The sequence below is a fragment of the Morus notabilis genome, unplaced genomic scaffold (assembly GCF_000414095.1).
Source record: "Morus notabilis unplaced genomic scaffold, ASM41409v2 Scaffold1448, whole genome shotgun sequence".
Taxonomy (NCBI): domain Eukaryota; kingdom Viridiplantae; phylum Streptophyta; class Magnoliopsida; order Rosales; family Moraceae; genus Morus; species Morus notabilis.
In genome coordinates this window covers 42,063-65,782 of record NW_010367097.1, presented here as the reverse complement: position 1 = coordinate 65,782, position 23,720 = coordinate 42,063, and the positions used below count along the sequence as shown (strand labels likewise).

The following is a 23,720-nucleotide window of genomic DNA, read 5'->3' as shown; positions in this document are numbered from 1 at the left end:
ATATTATTTATTTAATATATTTAATAATATTATTTATTTAATATATTATTATTTAATATATTATTACATGTTTTCAAAAAGTAAACCACCAAACGCAGTTTCAGTTTTTTTAAAAACTGAAATCAATCTCTAAATAAAACTATCAAACGCATTTTCAGAAATAATTCAAAAATGAAACTAAAAACGTTTTCATTTTCATTTTCGTACAGAAAACAAAAACGTTTTGGAATCAATTCCAAACGCACCCAATATATAATTTTGAGGTATTTATGAAACTAATCTTATATTTTATTAAGCGTACGTATATGTGTACATAGTTCCTCTTTTTAAGAATTAATATGTGTTGTCTCGTTTTCATATTTTATTAGTTGTTCTTTAATTAAATTTTGACACTTATGCTATGTTTGGTAGGAATGAAAGAAAATATGATAGAAAGGAAATATGAAAGTGATGGAAAATAGCAATGATGGAAAGAAAATTGATTTTCTTTTATATTGTTTGGTATGAGAAGATGGAAAGAAAATGAGCTTACCTTCACTTGTTTGGTATTGGAAGTTAAATTGGGAGGAAAGAAAAAATCTTACTCGTAAATTACTTTTATACCCTTAAATTTTTTGCTTGGATGTTGATGGAGAAAATGGTAGTTTAGTAATTTTACTCACTTTAATGAGTTGTCCTCATTTTCTATCTCATTTTCTGTCCACTTGTGGAAAGAAAAAAAATGGTAGAGCCCACATGTATTATTTTCCACTCCATTTTCTCTTCCTTTCTCTTTTCTCTCCTACCAAACAATCTACATTTTCATTTTTCCTCCCAAAATCCATCCACCTTCTTCTTTCCTTCTACTTTTCTTTCCTACCAAACATACTCTTAATAAATTGTTTAACTAAATTTAATATTTAGTTCTTATTTATATAATTATGTTGCTAAATTTTGATGATATGACAAATAAATAGTAGAAAATAATCAATAATGAGACGTGAAAATAGAAAAACATATCTTTGAATCTTTTTAAGGGAAGGATGTTCATTGGTTATATTCATTAGGAATTCTTAGCATAATTGTTTCCTAAACTTATCGTAGTGTAGTAAATTATTTCCTAAATTTTTAATTTTAATCATTAATATCTAAACTTATAAAATTATTGTAATGGATTAATCCCTAAACTCACAAATATCCCGCTTTTTAAAATTATCAATTTAATTATTTTTCTTCAAATTGAAATTACTAATTATCGTGTGTTCTTGTTTTGGGATTCTATTTAGCTCGCGTTTAGAAAACAAAACCGATCCACTTCTACCATAGATGAGTACAAAATCAAAACAATACATAGATACCAAAAACCAAACAGAAAACCCAGTGTATATTAAGGGTGTGTTTGTTTCATGGCTTCTTCATAGGCTTAAATTTATAATTTTAATTCTGATGCAATCTTTTTCTCTCACAAAAATTTAAATTTTAAAAGTCACAATTAAAATCACAAGTTTAAACCCATGAATTAAATGGGTCCTAAATGACCAAACCCTTTTTAAAAAGGAAAAATAAAAATAAAAACATTATTTGCATTTTTGACTCAAAATCCGCAGTTATTGAACTCATTCTCATGAAAAGTACATATTTTAATTATACATCCAAATACACTTTCAGATTTTATTCCCTTTTTCAAACTATATCTTAACTTCATATCCAAACGTCATTTTAAACTATAAGATTAAGACATACTTTTCAAATTTTAGTTCAGGAGTTTAAAAAGGTCTCTCTCTCCACTCCCCTTGCACTGATCCTATTCTTTCTCTTCTCGTTTGCCTGAGATCGCTGGAGATGCGAGATGGGTCTCTGAGTTTATTTGTTTATTTTGCAGGAGTCTGGGTTTGCTTGTTTGTGTAGTGGAAATGGAGGTTGGTGAGCAGTGTTCATGGAAAAGAGAGAAGGAGGATGAGTGGCGAGAGATGTTGGAGAGACACCTCATATAAAAAAACTGACCTAACACACTTTAAGAATCTAATTTAACATAAAAAGTTAACTTATTTAGTCTTAGGTCTTTCTATGTATATAAATCACTTCACATCTTCATCCACTTTTAATATGGGACAACACACACATGTATTTTTCTTAACAAGAGAGAGTGCAGGGTTATTTTAGAAATATTTTGGTGTAAAATATATTATATTAGTTTTCATTCCTTTAAATTCCGCTATAAATTTTTATTTCCTTTTTTCTCATTCTCCCAATAATAAAATAACGAAAAGAATGGTTTGAACATTCTTGACATTTAAACCATCAAAAATCAAGTCCCCATGTTATCAAACGTTTGAATTCAAAAGTTTATTAATTTCAAGGGAGGAGGAAAATAGGTCTAATTAAGATGGGAATACAAATGAATAGGTCAATGTTTAAAAATTGTTAGTAAATAAGCCATTTAAGACAATTATACTGGACTTCGGTTTTTATACAAATGAAAAACAGGTTTTGCCAAACACTTTAACTTGCTATACCTTCTTAAAAAAAAATAATAAATAAAAGCAATCTCTAAAAATAAAGCCAAACATGCCCTAAGAATATTGAGAATCCCTTTCTAAAAAGATCAGCTTCAAAAGGGAATAGTAGTGGCAAAATTAAGATTCAAAAGGCATCTTAATTTGAAGTTTAATTACATAGCCCCTCATCCAAGCATCATTTGCCGCCTCTAAATTAAGAAAGAACAATCATCGATTTTTCAAAAAACTTTTGTTAAATATATAATAATAAGTAATTTCCTTAAAAATATAGGTATTATTAAAGTTTCATTTATATCTATATATATATATATACATATACATATATTCTATTGCACATTAAGATTGAATGAAAAACCAAAAAAATCAAAGTCAACTTCTTTATATGTTAATCTATATATTTGTTTCCTCGGTTGCCTTTACAATTACTCAAAAATCCTCCCCAATTATACCATATAATATCATAGGTACAAAGTACACAGCAATGTTACTATAAATATCACATAATTACTTCTTCTTTTTCTTCTTCTTTACAATTACTGAATGAGAAACCAAAACGCACGTACTAGACTGCCGGCTCTTCTTCTTTTTCTTCTTCTTTACAATTACTAAATGAGAAACCAAAACGCACGTACTAGACTACCGGCTCTCTTCTTCTTTACAATTACTGAATGAGAAACCAAAACGCACGTACTAGACTGCCGGCTCTTCTTCTTTTTCTTCTTCTTTACAATTACTGAATGAGAAACCAAAACGCACGTACTAGACTGCCGGCTCTTCTTCTTCTTCTTCTTCTTCTTCTTCTTCTTCTTCTTCTTCTTCTTCTTCTTCTTCTTCTTCTTCTTCTTCTTACTATAAATATCACACAATTACAAACGCAATATCACATAATTACTGAATAAGAATCCAAAACGCACGTACTAGACTGCCGGCTCTTCTTCTTCTTCTTCTATTCCTATATTCTCTTCTTCTTCTTCTTCTTCTTCTTCTTCTTCTTCTATTCACTTCTATTCCTATATTCTCTTCTTCTATTCCTATATTCTCTTCTTCTCCTTCTCCTTCTTCTTCTTCTCCTCCTCCTTCTCCTCCTCCTCCTCCTCCTCCTCCTCCTCTTCTTCTTCTTCTTCTTCTTCTTCTTCTTCTTCTTCTTACTATAAATATCACACAATTACAAACGCAATATCACACAATTACTGAATAAGAATCCAAAATGCACGTACTAGACTGCCGGCTCTTCTTCTTCTTCTATTCCTATATTCTCTTCTTCTTCTTCTAGAGTAATTATCAATAATATATGATGCATTCAGGAAATTGGTGGGAATCGGGATCGTTCGAAGTCAGAGGACGAGGAGATCCAGTCGGCGTGGCGAACACAAACAGCGAGTGAGTCGGCGGCGTATCATCCGCAGCAGCCGCGATTTGAGCAGCTGACGATGATGCAGAAAAGCTGACTGTTGGAGCCAAACAAGAAGAAGACGGATAAGAAGAGCAAGTACGTTGACATTGGTTGCGTTGTTTGCAGCCAAAAGGCTTTGAAGTGGAGTCTGTGGTGTATTGTGTTGGGTATTGGAGTGATAGGTCTCCCAATCATCATTGCCAATACACTTCCAAGCTCTCTTAAGGATCACCCCTTTCCTCCTGACTCTTACACTTTGGCTCTCCACAAGGCCAATTTATATCACACAATTACAATGCCCAGAAATGTAAGACCTATTTATATCTCTATATACATATATATATATATATATATGTATATGCATTTACGGTTAGAGTCTCTTAATTTATACATGTCTAATATTCTCACCTATATATCAATCTAATTGTGTTTCTTTCTATATTCATGTTTGTTATATGCTAGAACATTTGTCATCGTACGTATAAATATAAGAAATAAAGACACATTATTAGAAGCCCTCTCTTCATAGATCACTGTATTCATATTTGTCAACAGCCCAGTAATGGATTCTTATCATGTTTCTCTCATATATATATATATATATGTGTGTGTGTGTGTGTGTGTGTGTGTGTGTGTGTGTGTACTACTGGTGTCAACACTTCATTTTGTAGTTTTCTACCATATGTTTTGTTATACACATTAGTCATAGCACAAGAGAGTTTACGTGAGATGTAGGAGGATTATCTATAATAAGTTGGCTTTATTTTTATTACTTGTTTTCGTTATTTGTTTCGTATGTTGTACGTTCTTTAGGGGTTATTTTTGTCATATTTTTTTAAGAGGACTATAAATATATCTTTATTAGCTGTTGTAATAGACAGACTTGAATAATATATTGATGAGCTTGTTGAAATCAAAGTTCTTCGGATCTGTTTCAAGTTTTCCAATTAGCTACCTACATTTCTCTTGCAACCAAGCCAGGCTTTTCCCGACACTCTAAGGCCTTTTTTAGGATCCCCAAATTGAGCGTGCCCAGTTGGGACAACAAGTTGCCGGTCGCCATGCTTATGTTGACCAGGTTGTTTTTTTTAATTATATTTTTCCCTATAGAATTTCGATTCTTTCTAAAATGTTTCGACAATATTTTCATCCTTGATCAGGTTTAGGATGTTCTTGAGTCCAGGCTACCCATACGAGGACATGTTGCAGATGTACCATAATACCACAAGTCTTACAATGTGCTCATATTTTCAACCCTTCAACATCTTCAATTTTACTAAATGTGGACTCATCATGCTCAACCAAGGAGGCCCGCAGCCTCTTCAATGCGCAGCTAACGCCGCTTTCTTGGCATCTCTCTACGCTGATTACATGGATGCTATCGGTGTTCCCGGTTTCTACTGCAGCTCCAATTATTTTTCCTTGGACCATCTGCGCGAATTTGCCACCTATATATATATATATATAGGATACCCAAAACCAAGCAGTAATGGAAAATCTGCTCAAATATTGTTTTTTAATTTCAAATCACACTGCAGGTAGATTACATCCTGGACAAAAAACCCCATGAAAATGAGCTACATTGTGGGCTATGGCAAGAACTTCCCAAGGCATGTCCATCACCGCGCAGCCTCAATACCCAACAACAATAAGTACTACTCGTGCACCGGCAGATTTAAGTGGCGTGACACGTCTAACCCTAATCCTCACAACATCACAGGAGCTATGGTCGGTGGCCCGGATCAGTTTCATCGCTTCAAAGACGCACACAGTTGTTATAACACGGAGCCAACTTTGGCGGGCAATGCAGGGCTGGTTGCCGCACTTGTGTCTCTCACAAAAAGTGGCGGTGCTGGTGGGATAGACAAGAACACCATGTTCTCCGCAATTCCACCACTTACGCCACAAAGCCCACCACCACCACCACCACCTTGGAAGCCATGACGTCCTTAATTAATACTACTTCTGAACTGAAGCCATGTTAATTAGATTCCACAACTCTGTACGTCTTAACTTTTTAATTAGTTATTTGTTCATTGACATTGATGTGAGAAATAATTGTAAGTTATATTGTCTCACGAGTGTTACTCTTGCATTGCATATCATGATATATTTTAATAATTTGTCATTGCCACATTTGCTTCTAAATTTGATTTTATAATTCTCAGCTTTATCTCGTTCAGGTTGTATTAAAAAAAAATGTAGTAATTATTTTAGTTAAGTAAAATACATCAGTTGTGGCTCGTGGGGTGAGAAAAGCAAAGTACTTTCCTTACCCAGAGCCAGAGCCAGAGCCAAGAGTCCATAAAAATTAATACATAAATAAATAATCTTGCTACTAATTACTACTGTCTATTGCTATTGCTTATAGCAAGAGCCAGGCTCCTCAGGAGCAACTCTTCCCGGTCCGGCTAATGGAGCAGCAGCAATTCCTCTTTGAGTCAACAAACATCTGAAATGAGCCAACCTTCCGGTCACGTCCCTCGGATCCTTGGCCAGCTTATCATAAGGTGTCCATAGCCGCTCTTCAAAAACCATACGTATTTACAAGAAAAATGTAAACATCTAATAATATGTTGTGGTATGAGAGCCCTGCTAACGTGTATACGACTAAGGGATGTCAACGGAATGGATTTGAGGCAGGACGGCTGTCATGCCAACCTGCCTTAAACTTATAAGTAAAGAAAAGTACAATTCTCAACCCTTCAGGTTAAGAATGAAGGGCGATTTTCCCTATGACAGGTCCACTTGGTTTTTTCCAGGAGAAGAGAAGAAAGAAGAGCTACACATATAGCATCTACTTTGAGTTAAGAATGAAGGTACACAAAGGTTCTAAATTGTCATAATTTAAGTTGGTGGACGTTTGGTTTATGGATTCAGAATCATGATTCAGAACTATTTTCGATTTACGTGTATTTTTTGTGAGAAAAAACACTGTAACGAACCATGATTCGAATCATGCCACGAATCCACCAACCAAACACACACTTAGTCTATGATGTAAAATGTTTAACCCGTTTAGAATCCGAACTCGATTATGCTGAAAGTTTAAGGGTGGTTTAACCTGATTGGACTGGTTTAACCTACTTTGTTTAAGGTGGTTGGTCTTTATAAGTACATGGGTTTACGGGTAAAATTGCCATCCCAGACAAATACTGGTAAATAAAACACAATGAATGCAAGTAAAGTAAAAAGTACCTGCAGCTGCTGCAGCACGGGGCCAAATGGTTTGTTGAATATCAGAGGCATCAATATGTTCACCCCACATGCAAACCTCACCACCAATAACTAATCTTTGTTGTTTTGGGTTTGTTATATTTGCAAGTGGTTCATTTGAATAGAAACCTTGCCATTCTGCATCCAAATGGTCCAAATACCACTTGTCCTGATTACTCACAATGCATCTTAATCCGGCTGCCACTGCTTTCTGAGCAACGCCGTCCCCAAGCCTAAAATGTATCGTAGTCAATTAGTCATGACATAAAATCATGAATTCACTTCATCTGTTAATTACTTGCATAAATTAGGCTAGGAAATGTCACATTATGTTTGCTCCTTAAATCTTAGCCAAAAACAGAGAAAAATCCTTCTGGTTGTATGAGAAACTTAATTAACCAAGTCATATACAAAAGGAGATTGTTAACTTACCAGTTGTGCACTACGGTCTTGCGGCTTAATCTATTGCCAAAGTTGTTGAAAGTCTCTTCCCTGTAGATGTTTTTATAGGACTAGACACATGAGATGTAAAACCATATAATGCCCCCTTTTTCTTTTTAACTGTAGCTGGACAACATTGTGCATAAGTTTCATACCAGTTAACAATGTCATATCCATAAGATAAAGCTATATTTTGGGCTCGCAAGACAAAATATTCGTAAGCTTCAGATCCATTCATTCCCTGCTTTCTTAGCCTGCACAACACAATCGTCATAAGCAATAGACTCTTTGTTAAATTATCTGCCTACTGAATATTAAAACTTGAACGTTTAAAAGGCTAAGAGAAGAGGGTGAAAGAGGAAGACAGATTCTTGAACTGGAACTACAAGCGATACAGAGAACTCCCATTCAAGCTCGGCCATTTGAGAAGCAGCAAAATGAGATATAATTACAAAAACTAACTTTATCCAAAAATACCAGCCACCTAAGATCTGATATGTTAAAGAAAACCTTTACTTTCAACGTAAAGAAAAAGAAAAGTATAAATGGGACTTTGAATTGATTTTTCAATGTCGTTTACCATTTTCTAATACGAGGCGTGGTCGTCCAACAACCTGAAAAGTCAAAGGCAGTAGTATGATGAAAGACAACAAATTTAGTAATAGATATAAATATGAAAGCCTATTTTAAAAGAATAGTTAAATAAATCAAAAGGCAACATCAAAAAACTTGTGACCAAAAAAAAAAAAGTGAACTTACTGGTATTTACTTCATCACCTCCCAAGTGAACGAATTTAAATTTGAAGATCTTGCTAAAGTCTGAAACACGTGAAATTTAAAACAAGAAAAAAAAAGTGATTGATGAAGTGACATAGGAAGAATGATATATGAGCAAAAAACGAGAAGATATGACATTAATTTACCTGAAAGAATTCCACTGATAACTTTAAAGGTGAATTCACTGCTAACATCAAGCGGTTCTTGACACGTCTTTGAAGGCCATAGAGAAGGGTAACCAATTCCCCTAAAGTATATTATTAAGAACACCAGCTACTTAGACAGCTTAATTAAAACAACTTCATCTTCAAACATAAGGGAAGATTAGGCAGGCATAACAAGCAGAGAACAGAATGAAAACAAAAGCAGTTTGCAGGCTAATAATTTTAAATTGTATGAATGTTGCTAAAAGGTATCATGCATTACGTGAATCTGTTTAGTTTGGTTGGAAATTACCATGAAAGGGCATGTCCCGGGACGTCAATTTCAGCCAATACGTTAATCCCTCGTCTTTGAGCATAGCTGCAAATGTATAAATCAAAATATTAGATAACTGCATAAGAATGGTAATATCTTTAACAAATGCAAACAAGACGGATTTCACTCGCCTCACAATTTCTTTGGCGTCTGCTACGGTATATCTTTCTGAATCTGAGTAAGCACCATTCCAGAGTTTTGGAAATGAAGGTATCTCCAAAGGAAAAGACTGCGAATCCACGATGTGCCAGTGCAACACATTCTGTTTTATTTGAAGGAAAGAAAGGATCGGTCAATGCATTGGACACGTTAACTATAGTTTTACTTCTGTTTCAGAAGGATTTGCATTAAAATCGGAAACTCCAAATAGCTTGAAAGTGTACCAGCTTCGCGTAGGTCATGGATTCAATTACATTCTTTATCACTGGCAGCGGCAGATAGTGTCGAGATGTATCTGCACCGAACCGAGTCAATCCAGGGACATACATGAATCCATTGGAAAATTTTCTTTATGAAGTATTAAAATTTAGTTTATGCAATGTTCCATTTAATATATTCTAGCATTTCAAGTTTCAGGACGCATTAAAATATTGCACTTTAGGCCACGTTTCGTAGGAGGGATAGGGGTTTTAAAACTTATGGTTGTTTGGTAGAAGGGGTTAGAGTAAATAATGGATAGAGCGAGGAATTGACAATCTTCATGATAATTCTAGATTTGATATCCACCCTATCGTCTTTCCCTCTAAACCAAACACGGCCTTAGGGAGGGGGGGAATTAGTAGTAATAAATATCAGGGGATCAATGAACATTGACTTACGAGAAACAGATATCCGAGTTAGCAATTAGAAATAGATAAGGTGGTTGTACTTAAAAACTAACTAACTATAGCAGACATCATATATGAAAAAATGAAAAAGAAAAATAATAAGCTATTGATCAAAGAGCGAAGAAATGCAACACATACATATATATCTTCCTCTTTTTTTATTCTATAAATCTTCAAACATACCGATATTGATGAAAATACTATTTAAAATGCAGATGATCATGTCCTGAAAGATAATTGAAAGTGTTAGTTGAGACACAAATGTGTTGCCAGGAAACATGAAGAGCATATATATGTGTATGTTAGTCTTAGTCTCACCAATCAAAAGGCCTCTATAAGAGAATCTGGGTTCATCAATAATGGTCCGTGGTACCCTTTGAACTTCAACTATCCTTGTTTTGAAGTTAAAACGGCACAATTGGCTGAATGTCTGCAATTGTTTAATTTTATTTATGCCAAACTGTAAATAATAGTTTGTATAAATAATAATAAAGTAAGTAAAAACAAACACAGAGTAGGAGAGAATTAACCTGAAATCCGTGTAATGCGCCATAAACGGTCTTCGCCTGCATAAAGAAAGTAAGCAAAGCTAACATAATTAGTTCCAAGTCCAACTGTGTGTTTGGTACTAACAACATAATAAATTTCCATTTGTATTTCATAATTCTCTCTGTCAACTCAGACCAAACACTTTTTTAGAATTGAAACAGACAAGGTTTTTTCAGCCTGTTCATTTTGGTTGTTGATGACAGAGAATTACACCAAGTTAAATGAAAAATTAATATAAAAAATCATTCAGCGGAAACAAAAGCTTTGTGATGAAAAACAACAATCTGACCGAAGTTAAAAATAAATAAATAAATAAAGCCGTAATGAGTAATTAAATAAGTAGTAATTACCTCAAGATATGCATAGAGAGGCTTCCCCGGGTGAGGTGAAGGAATTGACAAGTTGTACGACTCGTCTATTCCATATCTCAACTGCATGAATTAACGACAACATTAACCTCATAGAAGCATTACTACATTATAGATTTAATAATTGAGGAAGAAGAATTAGGTAATTGGTAAAGTAGCTAGCAGCAGCAGCAGCAGCAATTAAGAACCTCTTCATCTTTGGAGGAAACGACGACGTTTAAGCCCTGAAGATGAATAAGGGATGATGAAGAAGTAGGGAGATTGGCAATATGATCCAGTTGGATGAGGGAGACAAGTCTGGAGAAAGCGTCACTGAGAATGCCAGAAACGTCGCCGTATTTGGTGGAGAGATGGAAATCCTTGGCTACAATCACAACAGCAACAACATTATTATTATTATTATTATTATTATGGCCATGGCTGAGTAGTGCGTCTTTAGGCATTGGCCAAATGTAGTAGTTGAGGCTGCTTTGGAATTCGCTGCTGCCACCACCAGTACTGATACTGGTACTTGTGTTATTAATATGATCATTTCCGATTCCTTTAACAATCACTACTTGAGCTGCAATTAGCTGTAGAACCACAACTAAATAATAATATAGCCTTGCCCAATTTGGGATATTTATAAATTTTCCCATGGAAAAACAACAAAAAGAAGAAGAAGAAGAAGCAGAATTGGCTAGTTGATGAATGGAGAGTTTTGAATTCTGATTGAGGATTGAATATTGATGATGGTGATAATCCCAAGAAAGAAAGAAATAGAAAATGATGGGAATTTTTTAAAGAGTTGTGGGGTAGGTGGGTAGTGTGACGTTTGCCTTTCTTTTTCAATTGTTTTATTATTTTTTGTTTGCCTTTATATTTTGGACTCAGTGAGAGAGAGAGAGTACAGAAATCAGAATGTGAGGTTTTGGTACTCAAAATTACCTTTTCCGCATTATAAAATACATGTTTTTTTTTTCACCCCTCAACTGATTAAAAAAAGTGGGTGGTGGCGTGATGGCAGTGCATGCGTTGGAAGTTTGTCGTACTCTGATTCTTATTCATTGTAGCGTTGCCTCCTCACAACTCCACCTTTAATTTATTATTTTTTCCGTTTAATATGCTCGTTACTGTGTACCAATTTGGTAGACTTGTAAATTTAGAAACATAATTTAAAATTATTTTTAATTTATGTGTATTTTTTATGAGAGAAAATATTATAATGAATCATGAATTATGATTCAAATCATAATACGAATACACTAACTAAACGCATCCTAAAAAATTCAAAAAAAATTTGATCCATTAAGCACTTTTACATTCCAATCGTGGGATCAGAACCATGATTTAGAACTATTCTCAGTTTACGTGTGTTTTTTGTGAGAAAAAATACTGTAGTGAACCACGAAATATGATTTGAACCATGACACGAATCTTTGCTCCAAACGCACATTGAAATAGTTTTTACATCTCTTCCTCAAGTGATTTAGAGTATGTTTAATTTGTTGATTCAAATTTTTAATTTAAATTGATACGTGATTTTATATAATAGTTTTTTTATTATAATAAAAAAGTTAAATATAACTATTTTTAAGAGTATTTTAGTGTAACAAAACTTAAATTTTAAATTGGTGAAATTTCAATCGGACTCTATTATCTCTTGCTCCTAAGAGGATAGATAAGACACCTTCATTAGAGTCATCACTTCTGTGTTTCTGTTGTTCAATTCAACCACTTCTGTGAAAAAGTTTGAAACGTGTCACTTCCAATAAAAAAAAGATAATTTACTCTAGACAACCAAATATAATTAATTAGTGACTAACTGATTAATTGAAGCTGATTAATAATTAATGGGTCGTTTGGTTCATGGATTAGAACTATGTGATTAGAACTATTTTTGATTTATGTGTATTTTTTGTGAGAGAAAATATTGTAGCGAACCACGAACCATGATTCGAATCAGGGAACGAATCCCTCTACCAAACTATCACAACGGAAAAAATTTACTATCTTTTTTTTCTCTTTTTCATTCACCATTAAAAAAAAATCTTGTTTGCTTTAGCGTCACTGCCATACCCTTCCTTGCCACCACCTCATTGTCCACCAATCTTTAAAACCTGAAACTCCGGCAATGAATCTTGGTCGAAATCGCTATTAGTTTAGTTTGGTAGTGCTGTAAATTTTAAAAAAAAATTACTTTTAGCTGTGCTGAAGGAAGAAGCAGCTGTTACAAAAAGCAGCTAAGTGTTTGGTAAACTATAATTATAATAGATGTGCTGGTTTCAAAATCAGTGTAATAGTGTTTGGTAAATTATGAGATTAAATTACTGTGGATAATTAAAAATTATGACTATATTTTATTATACTATAATATAATATATATAATTACAATATCATATTATAATTATAATATCATATTATTAAAATACTTGTAATATCATTATAATATCATATTATATGATAAAATAATAATATTAGAGTTATTAATATAATTATGATATTATTTGTTACAATATAACTATTTTATTATATTATATTATATTACAAGTATGACTTTTAGCTTGAGAAGATTGTAAATTTTAAATTTCATTAGGGATATTATTGGTATTATTAAAATTTCATTAATTGTACTATGCTGATTTTCGCACAATCTAAAAGCTAAAGTTGTCTATAGACTGCTTCTGATTTTAGCTGTAGATTCTTGAAAAATTCTTCAAAAAGCACTTTTGAATAGATTTACCAAACACTAAAATCAGTTTCTGCTACAAGCAGAAGCTAATTTTAAGAGAACAAAGTAATACCAAACTAAGCCATTGTCTATGATCCCTAGCTCTCTCTCTTTCTTCCACTGATGGCGATGGCCAACCTTCTCTCTACAGACGACAAGGATTTTATAAGGATTTGTCCTCTTTATAGATAGCGAAGCCGATCTCCAAAAAAACAAGTTGTCAAAAAAATCCTTAAAATTTTAATAATTAAGGTCTCATTCGTTTCGCGGAACTGAGTTGGGATATAATATTTTCTGAAAATTTTTAACTGTAATTAAAAAAAGTTAGATGTGACATTTTTTAAGAGTTTTTTACTATAAAAACTTAAAATTAAAAATTCAAATAGGTAAAATGAACGAGGCATAAATTTATAATTAATAACCGTTCAGAAAATCGGGTCGTTAAAAGTTGACAAACAAAAATTGAAGGCTTTAGTACGAAGTCCACAAAAATTGTTGGTCCACTATGAGCTTCAACAATAATTTGAAGACCAATTTGAGCATCCAATTTCCAATTTTGACCTCACTAAAAGGATCCATAAGTCATGTTTGGAGTTGGTTTTGTTTTTATTTTTTACGTTTTTCGAGAAAAAAAATGAAAACGAGAGAAAAATGATGTTTGACACAATTAAAGATAAAAAACATAAATAAAAACGATTTTTTAGTTTAGTGTAAAATGAGAGATAAATGAAAAATGACTTTTAGTCATTTTTCATTTTTTATTTTCGTTTTCTCCTCTCTCGAGCACAGAGAAAGACGTTAATGAATTTTTTTATACTGAAAATAATCTCTTAATAAAACTACTAAATGTATTTTCAAAAATGATTTCAGTCTGAGATTGAAAACATTTTCATTACTATTTTTATACAAAAAATAAACTCATTTTGGAATGAGTTCTTAACGCACCTGTAGTCTCTTCCTGCTCACCATTCCCACAATTAATAAATTCCTCACACAATATATGACAAAGATAATTTTTATTTTCCTCGTAATTGAAGCAATCAGTGAATCTCACATACCCATTTAGTTCGTTGATTCGAGTTTTTAATTTGAGCTGAAATGTGACTTTATGTGAGAGCTTTTTACTGTAGCAAAAAAGTTAGATGTGACTGTTTCTAAGAGCTTTTTACTGTAACAAAATTTGAATTCTAAACTCAAATTAGTAAAATAAACAGGGAGTTGATATTATCCCTATTGTTTCTTTTCGTCGTCTATAACGCACCGTTTTGGTGCTTTTCACTTTTCTTTTTACTTTTTTCCCCTCTAATTCCCGTATTTTTTACTTTTTCTCTTTCTTTCTTTTGCTTTATTTTTAATTTTCTTCTTTTATTTTTCTCCAACTGTCTATTATAATATTTTAAAACCGCTTAAATATTTCTTTTTTTTTAACTCCATCATATTTTGTATTTTTTTTAACTCTATATGGGCATGATTATCTTTTCCAAAATAATGCTTTACTTTTTTTCCTTTTATCATTTTTTAGTGCATTATTTTTTTTCCTTTCTTTGTTTTTGGCGGCATTTATCTATTGTAGTCTTTCACTCTCAATATTCTCTTTGTTATAAATCTAAGATTTTATATGGATGTTTATTAACTAGATTTTACGGTATCTTCATAGAATTAAAAGTCACAATTTATAGAGTTGTAATCTGTAGTTGATTGAGATTATGTTTGATTGAAATCTATAATTGATTAACCCATGATTTTAGTAATCACAATTATTCTATAGATCTTTCTATTATTGTTCTATAAAAGAGCATATAAATAGAGCTTTAGAAAAGTATTGTAACGATCTTAGTGAATAAAAATATTCTCTTCTTTCTTCTCTCAATCCTCTTGTTCTTGTTCTTTCACTCCGTTGCTTTCTTTTATTTTATAACACTCTTACCTTTTTAATTTTTTTGTTGCTTTTTTATTTTCTGTCCATTTCAACTTTATTGGTCTCTCTCATAATTTTCTTAAATCTCTAATTTCAATTTTCCTATCGGAATAATTTCGTTACTTGTGATGATGTGATTTTTCATTCTTTTCATGATCAATTTTTTTCTCCATGTGTTTTGTGTTTTACTTTGATGACGATTGCGTTAAATTAGTGTCAAAAAACAAGTTCAGTTAAGAATTTTAACGTTCTAATTCAAATGTAACACAAATATTTTAATATCTCAACTTTTAATCTCTTAAATCTAATAAAAAATTTGAGTAAATTTAGTTAAATGAGGTACATTGCAATAAATTTACAAGTTTGAGAAGTAACTTGTTAAAATTAAAAGTTTAGAGGGTAATTTATTAAATCACAGTAAATTGAGGGGACAATTGTGCTAAAAACGCTAAATTCAAGCATGCTTATGCAAATGGAAATGATAATATGGTGGTCTACATATATACCTGTGAGACTAGGTAATTTTTACATGGATATCTTATGGAACTAAATAGTTTATTGTTGAATGTTCTATTTCTTGCGATAGATATATGATCAACAATATGATTTCAATCACCTATATTCTCTAACTTTCTTACGGTTTAATATTTTCATCTTTGTAATCATTTTTGACAATTTAATCCTTTAATTTGAAAAAGGGATAGAGAAGGATATATCATAATTGGTAGGGCGATTAATAAATTATAGTATATTTTTAAAAATTAGTAGATTATAGCATAATTTGAAATTTGAAATTTTAAATATTACTAAAAACTCAAAAATGCCCCTAAATCATCTTTTCCACCTCACATCTCTCCCTTAAACATCTATTTTTAAAAAAATAGTAAATTATAACATATTTTTTAAAATAAATAGATTATAGTCAAGTCCACCATGATCGGCTCCGGCGGCCGGCTCCAACAATCAACTCTAGCGACCGGTGGCTGTTTTTTGGCGACCAATGACCATTTTTAAGTGTCTGTTTTTCAGGGACCATTTTTTCAGTGACTGTTTAACATTGTATTTACAGATAAATACTGTATTTATTAATAAATATCATATTTATCTGAAAGTCCGGTGATAATTTTTTAGAAACCGTTTAACATAATATTTATCAATAAATATCATATTTTTTAATAAATATTGTATTTATTATAAATATCATATTTAAAATTCGTTCATCGACTTTGACGATTGCTCAACTTTTTATTTATTTATAAATACTATATTTATTATAAACTAATAAATATTATATTTATTCGAACGACGTGGCATGTTGACAAATTGGAAATTTTCGATTAGGTGTTGTAAGACAGGTTGAGTAACAGGAATACAGTTTGGTTTGCCCTCGAATCGTTTTTTTTTTTTCTTTCTTTTCGAAATGAAAAATAAATGCAACTAATTCTTACCTGCCAATGAGATTGCTGGTTTGACCAAAACTTCAAGAAAGAGAAAGAAATATGCTGAGGTGGCAGAGCTACATTCTACACTCCTTAGTCCTTCCCATCGCATAATGGAGACTCAGCAATTGATGAATCATTAGAGTCTGTTTGGTTCATAAATTAGAATTATTTTTTAGAAAAAAAAATACTGTAACGAATCACGAATTATAATTTGAATCAGGAAACGAATCCTTCTACCAAACATTTAGAAAAGATCTCTAGTTCTGTAATTGTTTAACACAATTTAATTATATGATAAGATAATATTAAATCATATATGAAAAAAATTAAGTAAATTAATAAAAATTAACAAAGATTTGATGATTTAAAATGTCTAGACCGGTAAGATATATCCTTATTACACTATTGGAAACTTGTCTAATTTTTGGTTTAACAAAAGTAGGAAGCAAAATGTCACGAAATTTCTGCTAATAGTTTGTTGTATGAGTTATAAGTAAGGCTGTAAGAAATCAGCCCGAACCCGACGAACCCGGCCGAGCCGAGCCGACCATACTCAAAAATCACGGGTTTCTAATTTTTTATTTAATTTTCAGTTTTAATTATGCCTAACCCACACTGCGCGGGTAGGGACGCGGGGTGGGGTTACATGAACTCGAGGTAACCCTACCCGGCCGAACATGTTCAAAGTAGGTAAAACAATGTCCAACACTTCAAATTCTTACTTTCATAAGTTTATGGACTTTATGCTTTTAAACTGTTAACTTATTTATGTTTTGAATTCATGGTTTGTGTAAAAAATGCTTGTATTCCATAGTTGTTGAATTAGGACATTTTTTATTTATATTAGAAGTGTTTGATTTCAAAGTGAGTGTTTTAATTGTTCACCTTGCATTTAGACCCCCTCTTGAAGGAAAGGCATGTTCTGTTTGATAATGATTTCTTCTATAACAAGCACAGATTAATTGACTAAAAATTGATTAAAATTGATGAAGTCATATATTAAAATTGGTTTTCACCAACCCGAGTAACCCGACCCTACCCAAGGTCACCCGAAAGGTTGCGGGTTTGTAGACTTAAGAGAATGTCACGGCCTAAAATTTTTTCAACCCGCACTGATCGGATAGGCTCAATTTTTCGACTCAACCCTACCCTACCCGGCCAATTTACACCCCTAATTATAAGAGACTTGTGTGACTTTTAACCCCTTGTATCTTAAATTTTTTTTTGAATCAAATACTGTACACTGGGCGTTAAAAGTCTAATCCTAAACCCATTAAAGAAAAGAAAAAAAAAGTGTAATCCTAAAATTACGAAAAAAAATAAAAAAAATTGTGACGTCCACTCCACCTCCACGTTCTCAAAGTCTACTCTCTATTGGAGAACTTCTGCAGGAAAATAACAATAAATAAATAAATAAATAGGTTCACGTCCTCAATTTATTTTGAGGGTTATTCTTTTGCAACAAAATTTAAAAAAAAATTGAATTTGAGTTACAATTTTATTAAAGTTTATGTTCTTTTATAAAATTTTGGGATTAAATTCGATTTCAAGTTTTCCCTTCAACTCGAGTTCATAAATTCGAACTCAAGTTAATGAATAAGTATTTTTTATATTCTTAAAAATGCCATAACTTTTTCATTTTAATTTTGGTTGAGATAATTTTTTTTTTCTATGCATTCACAAAGAAAAGGCGAATAAAACCCCACAAATATACCTTATTAAAATTTTTCATCACTATTTATTAAAATACTATCAAAATACAAATTTTAGTTTTGACCCACTCAAACACAAACTCAAATAGATTTTCAATTCAAATCATAACTCAAATGTACACATCCAAACACAAACTCAAGTTATAACTCAAACTCAATTTAAAATTATCACTCAAATCACCCTAACTCAAAAGTGTAAAAGAACAACCCTCAGCTTTTTTGGAGTTCAATGTCTCATTTTGAGTAAGCCGATTGCCCAGTTATCATGCAATAAATACATCGTCATTTTTGTTACATTTCAAAAACCATTTATCAATTTAGTATTAGGAATCAAAGTTCCCAAAAAATAAAAAAAATTAAGAATTAATACGTGAAAATTAAAAATGCGGGACCTAAATAGTCTTTCCGCTAAAAATTTATAGCTTATTCATTTGTATTTTTTGAGTTAGAGTGATTTGAGTTCAGATCTTAATTTGAGTTAATGTGTATTTGAGTATAGTTTGAGTTGAGACTCTAATTTGAGTTTATGTTTAGATGTGCACATTTTGAGTTATGCTTTGAATTGAGAATCTATTTGAGTTTGTGTTTGGGTAAGTCAAAATCTGAATTTGTATTTGAATAGTATTTTAATAAAAACTTAATGGTGATGGAAAATTTTAATAGAGTATATGGATGAGATTTTACTCGTCTCTTCGTTATGAACGCATAGAAAAAAATCATCTCAATCAGAATTAAAACAAAAAAGTTATGACGTTTTTAAGAATATAAAAAATACTGTTAATTAACTTGAGCTTGAGATTAAGAATTTGAGTTGAAATGGGAACTTGAACTCAGATTTTAATCTCAAACTTAAGTTCAAACTCAAATTTTATAAAAGAACATGATCTTGAATAAAATTGTAATTTGAGTTTAAACTTTTTTTGAGTTTGGGTGCAAATGAATAAGCCATTAGAAACCTGTCAATCACATAAATAAATAAATAAATAAATAAATAAATAATTGTCATTATTCTTGAGATACATTTTCTTTTGGATTTTTAACAAGTCTGCCCTCTAAACTTGTCATGATTTAACAAATTGTCGCTCAAATTTTGAATTTTAATAAATTGTCCCCTCAATTTATAGAGTTGTTATAATATATCTCATTTTATCAATGATTGTGATAAAATTAGCGTCAGAAAAACACGTTTAGCAAAGACTTTCAACATCATAACTCAAATGCAACACAAGTCTTTTAATTTTTCAACTTTTAATCCCTTAAAATGTAATACAAAATTTGAGCAAAACTAATAAAATGTGGCACATTACAATAAATTTATAAATTTTAAAAGTTAATTGTTAAAATAAAACATTTGAAAGGCAATTTGCTAAACCACAACAAATTTAGGAACAATTCTTTTAGTCGATTTAGTAATAGTTTTCAACTATTAAAAAATCATTTAGAATCCTTTTCATTTTTCATTTTTCTAAAGCGTTCAATCGTAGTTGCAAATAAAAGAAATCTAACTCAAAAGTAATATCATATACTAATTGAATTTGACAATTTAACAACACTTAGTCAAGATATTGATATTGAGTTACACAGTATTAATAAATTAAAGTCTTTTCTACTTTGCCATAAAACTTTGGATAATTTCTTTTAAATTACATCACTTATGTCAACATATTCCTTAAACTTTATAATATAAATGTTGCCCTTCTTAAGTTAACGCATTCCATGAATTTTATAATATAATTGTTGTCCTCCTTGATCTATAACACGTATCTAATTTATCCCCTCAGCTTAAGACGTGTTATTTTTCAAACGAACTTGCAGAGTTCGATCCAAATAAATTAATTGAGCTCTAAATCTTAGATATAATCTTTTCTTAGAGTAATCGCTCAAAAATAAAAAACCACGAGGAGAAAGTGAAGAACTAATACAAATTTAATTGGGCTAATTAAGGGTTTAAGAAATTAACGATTTTGACTTCCTTACATATGTCGCAAATGCTAATATTTCTGAAACGAAAAAAAAAAGAAAAAACGTTTCAAAGTTCAAGAAAAATTTAAAGATATATTATACATTACAAATGGAACAAATACGTTTAAAATTAAGGAATATATATTGAAGTTGACAACCTCCTTTCATTCAGTGTATTGCAGTCGAAATCCTCCAATTTCTCAGACTTTACGCGGCTAGTGATCAGACGTGTAGGTTCATTTAAGCTCTCCACAGTGCTAGATAGGGGTGATAATGATGAATGATCTACAGGATTCATCATTATCGTGAATGGTATAGTTGAACTCATCATACTGTGATAGGCATCGAATCTTTCTTTGATGAAACCAACAACAGAAAGATCTTCAGCAACCTGAATCCTCAATAGAAATTTTAAGAGGAGTGTAAGTAGAGCGAAATTCAAGTTTAGAAAACGGACCAGGGAACAATGAGAAAAACACACCAGTACATATGTGCATACACGTTATATTCCAATGTCATAACTATCAATCTATGATAATTAGGCCGCTTAAACATACTTCTCACCTGCTCACTAAATGAAATATGACCATTCGGATGCAGAAAGACAACTAACTAAACTGCTACTCCGGCAGGTAAGATTTATTTATTTATTTATTTAGTTATTATTATTATTTTGAAACAAAGACAAAATTTCATGAATGATTAAAAAAATTATGTAGAAGTATAATAGAGGAAGAATTTTCTTCCAACAAACCACATGTGAAACACTACAAAACTGAACCCCAATACCTCGCAAGATGGAAAAAAATCAAGCCTTAAATTTCTTTTCGTGATAAACCCAAAAGATCTATCTAATATCTCACCCTATCCCATATAACACCACATTCTTCCTCACACCTCTCAAAACGGTTTCTCTCCAACAAGACTGCCTACAAAAGTGCTAAAACAATCACCTTTCCTAGACACTTTCTTCTTACCTGACCTGTGCAAAAAGATGAGCTGCAAAGTTCCTTACAGCTCCTAGGAGTAAGAATTATGTTAATGACGCTACCATTGCAGAAAACAAATGAAATTCATGAAAAACGTACCATCTCCAATGAGCCGAGCTGCAAAACCCCATCTGGAAGTAGAGGTACAAGCAAAATTGTCTGCATGTGAATATATGCAAGTTAAGTTTCTATGGACGTACTAATATAACCATGCCTGAGATATGATTCATTTAGAATCGTTTTACCTTGATACCCATAGCAATCTGAAGAAGCCACTCATCCGTCCACTGTCAATTGAGAGAATTATGTTGATGAGATATTAGGTTCAGCACTTGAAGAGATTAAATGTTTCGTACCACTATTATGATTAGATTCTTACATCAGGAACTAAGTTGCTGTCAAATTCTCTGGTAAAGAAATTGTTGAAGAAAACCCACGTGTGCTTCCCTGTGCATGCCACGTCACCTACCAACCTGTTTGAAAGTCAACTGTCAGTGTCAACCATTTTTCAGGATCTAACAGATGTAAAGCTAGTTGATACATTGTATAGCAATACAGCTGTAGATCAATTGAGACCAACCATAATTTTACAATTGATGCAGGCAATAGGCATGAGATGATTAAGAGGATTTAAAAGGAAGTTGCCTCCGATATCCAATCCTTGAGGCTCCATCCTCAATACCTCTAAAGAAAGGGGGGGAACAAAAAGTAAGATCTTTCCCCAGTTAACTGGTGGAGATTTCTTAATATAGATCTTTGAAATTGTTTGGAAAATGATGTGATAAAGGCCCTCGGAAAAAGCCCTACCCATCTCCCAAGGCATATTGAACACATGACATGTTGGCCACCAAAAGTTCAATTTGACATCCTTCAGATCCAATATCCTGCATACTTGTTTCACGGCTTTGAAAGGATATTGGCTTTGATCTGTTTACATGGCTATCATCTGATGCACTTCCCAAATCTTCTGCCGGTTTTGCATTATCACAGTATGCGTCCTCCCACGTCAAAATCCTAAAGAAGGGAAAAATAATGATATTCAAACATTAACACCAGCATGAGACATTCAAAAAAGTGCATATAATACACAGATTATAAGCTGCACGCCAAACTGATATATATTAATCAATAAATTCCCTTGTGCTTGCACTGCCAGCCTATGTCTTGCCTGTTTAATTTACCATGGAACTGGAAGTGGTTTGAGCAGTTTACACTACTTGGCCAACTAGGATTCCGAGAAAATAAGGAATATATATATATATATATATATATATATATATTTGGGTTAATTCTACAAATAGTTTTTGAGGTTTACACTCAATCGCACTTTACTCTATGAGATTTTATTTTATTTCAGTTTCAGTCATTCCATTAATTATGCGTCAAAATTTGATGAAATATGTGTAAATTAAGGTATAAAATATATATATATATATATATTTGGGTTAATTCTACAAATAGTTTTTGAGGTTTACACTCAATCGCACTTTACTCTATGAGATTTTATTTTATTTCAGTTTCAGTCATTCCATTAATTATGCGTCAAAATTTGATGAAATATGTGTAAATTAAGGTATAAAATTAAAAATAGCTAAAATTTTAGAATTATCTGTAACAACTAACTTTATTTTATGATATTATTTTAGTCCTTAAATTTTATATGTTTTTAATTTTTAATCCTTAATTTTTATAAATTCCGTCAAATATTTAACATTAAGCTAATATAAAGGATCATAATTAAAACATAATAAAATTTCAGAGATTAACTTGCAATGTTTGAAAAATCAGATACTAAAATAGATTGAGGTTAAACTTTATAAACTATTTATGAGACTAATCCTATATAATTTTGGTAGAAGTCCGTCCTCAGACAAACACCCACACCCACTAGATGCTAGGCCTCCTCCACCCATTTACCACTGGACTACCCCCAGTAGGTCAAATTAAGAAATATACTGACACAAGTAACATAACACAAGGGAGTTCATAAATAAAACTTATCCTAAAACCTTCTATTAATTCAGAAAATTCTGGTATAATATTAAAATTTTTTCTTACGTGTAACATACAATTTAAACGGATATTCTCTGATACTATCAGAGTACCGGTATTACGTATTTTTAACTCTTAAATTTACATAAAATTTAATTAAAATTAAAAAATATATAAATTTAACGGTTAAAAAACATGTAACACTGATATTTTTATAGTATATGTCCCCAATATTGTTTTTTTTTTTCTAGAACATTAAACTTACCTAAACTAAAAACATTTAATCACAATGTTTTTTCTTTTTTTTTGTTGTACAATAAAAAACTAAAAAAATTACCCATTTCTCATTGCCAATAATTTCTCTTATTTTCAACTTTGAAAATTTCCGCACGAGAGTCATATAACACGTTTACACAGACAAACAGACACTGTAGTCATTTCATATTGCC

The 23,720-nt window shown here is 31.7% G+C and overlaps 3 protein-coding genes across 3 annotated transcripts; 1 reads left to right on the top strand and 2 right to left on the bottom strand.

The window, feature by feature from the left end:
• The first annotated feature begins 3,792 nt into the window (after positions 1-3,792).
• On the top strand, positions 3,793-5,881 carry LOC21387270 (endoglucanase 12). Its single transcript, XM_010111841.2, has 6 exons — positions 3,793-3,878; positions 4,018-4,198; positions 4,354-4,366; positions 4,843-4,969; positions 5,052-5,360; positions 5,448-5,881. The coding sequence occupies exons 1-6, from the start codon at positions 3,793-3,795 to the stop codon at positions 5,833-5,835; spliced, it is 1,104 nt and encodes a 367-aa protein (XP_010110143.2). The 3' UTR covers positions 5,836-5,881.
• Positions 5,882-6,132: 251 nt separating this feature from the next.
• Positions 6,133-11,251, bottom strand: LOC21387269 (beta-hexosaminidase 3). The gene is made up of 14 exons (XM_024174604.1): positions 10,735-11,251; positions 10,529-10,609; positions 10,160-10,195; positions 9,948-10,059; positions 9,186-9,256; positions 8,934-9,064; positions 8,782-8,847; positions 8,472-8,572; positions 8,308-8,367; positions 8,129-8,162; positions 7,704-7,802; positions 7,540-7,599; positions 7,090-7,340; positions 6,133-6,416 (listed from the first exon to the last, which is right to left on the bottom strand). The coding sequence occupies exons 1-14, from the start codon at positions 11,182-11,184 to the stop codon at positions 6,250-6,252; spliced, it is 1,719 nt and encodes a 572-aa protein (XP_024030372.1). The 5' UTR covers positions 11,185-11,251; the 3' UTR covers positions 6,133-6,249.
• A 9,169-nt stretch (positions 11,252-20,420) lies between these two features.
• LOC112094230 (transcription factor EMB1444) lies at positions 20,421-23,619 on the bottom strand. Its single transcript, XM_024174603.1, has 6 exons — positions 23,609-23,619; positions 22,087-22,293; positions 21,659-21,752; positions 21,525-21,566; positions 21,379-21,438; positions 20,421-20,681 (listed from the first exon to the last, which is right to left on the bottom strand). The coding sequence occupies exons 1-6, from the start codon at positions 23,617-23,619 to the stop codon at positions 20,421-20,423; spliced, it is 675 nt and encodes a 224-aa protein (XP_024030371.1).
• Between the last annotated feature and the right edge of the window lie 101 nt (positions 23,620-23,720).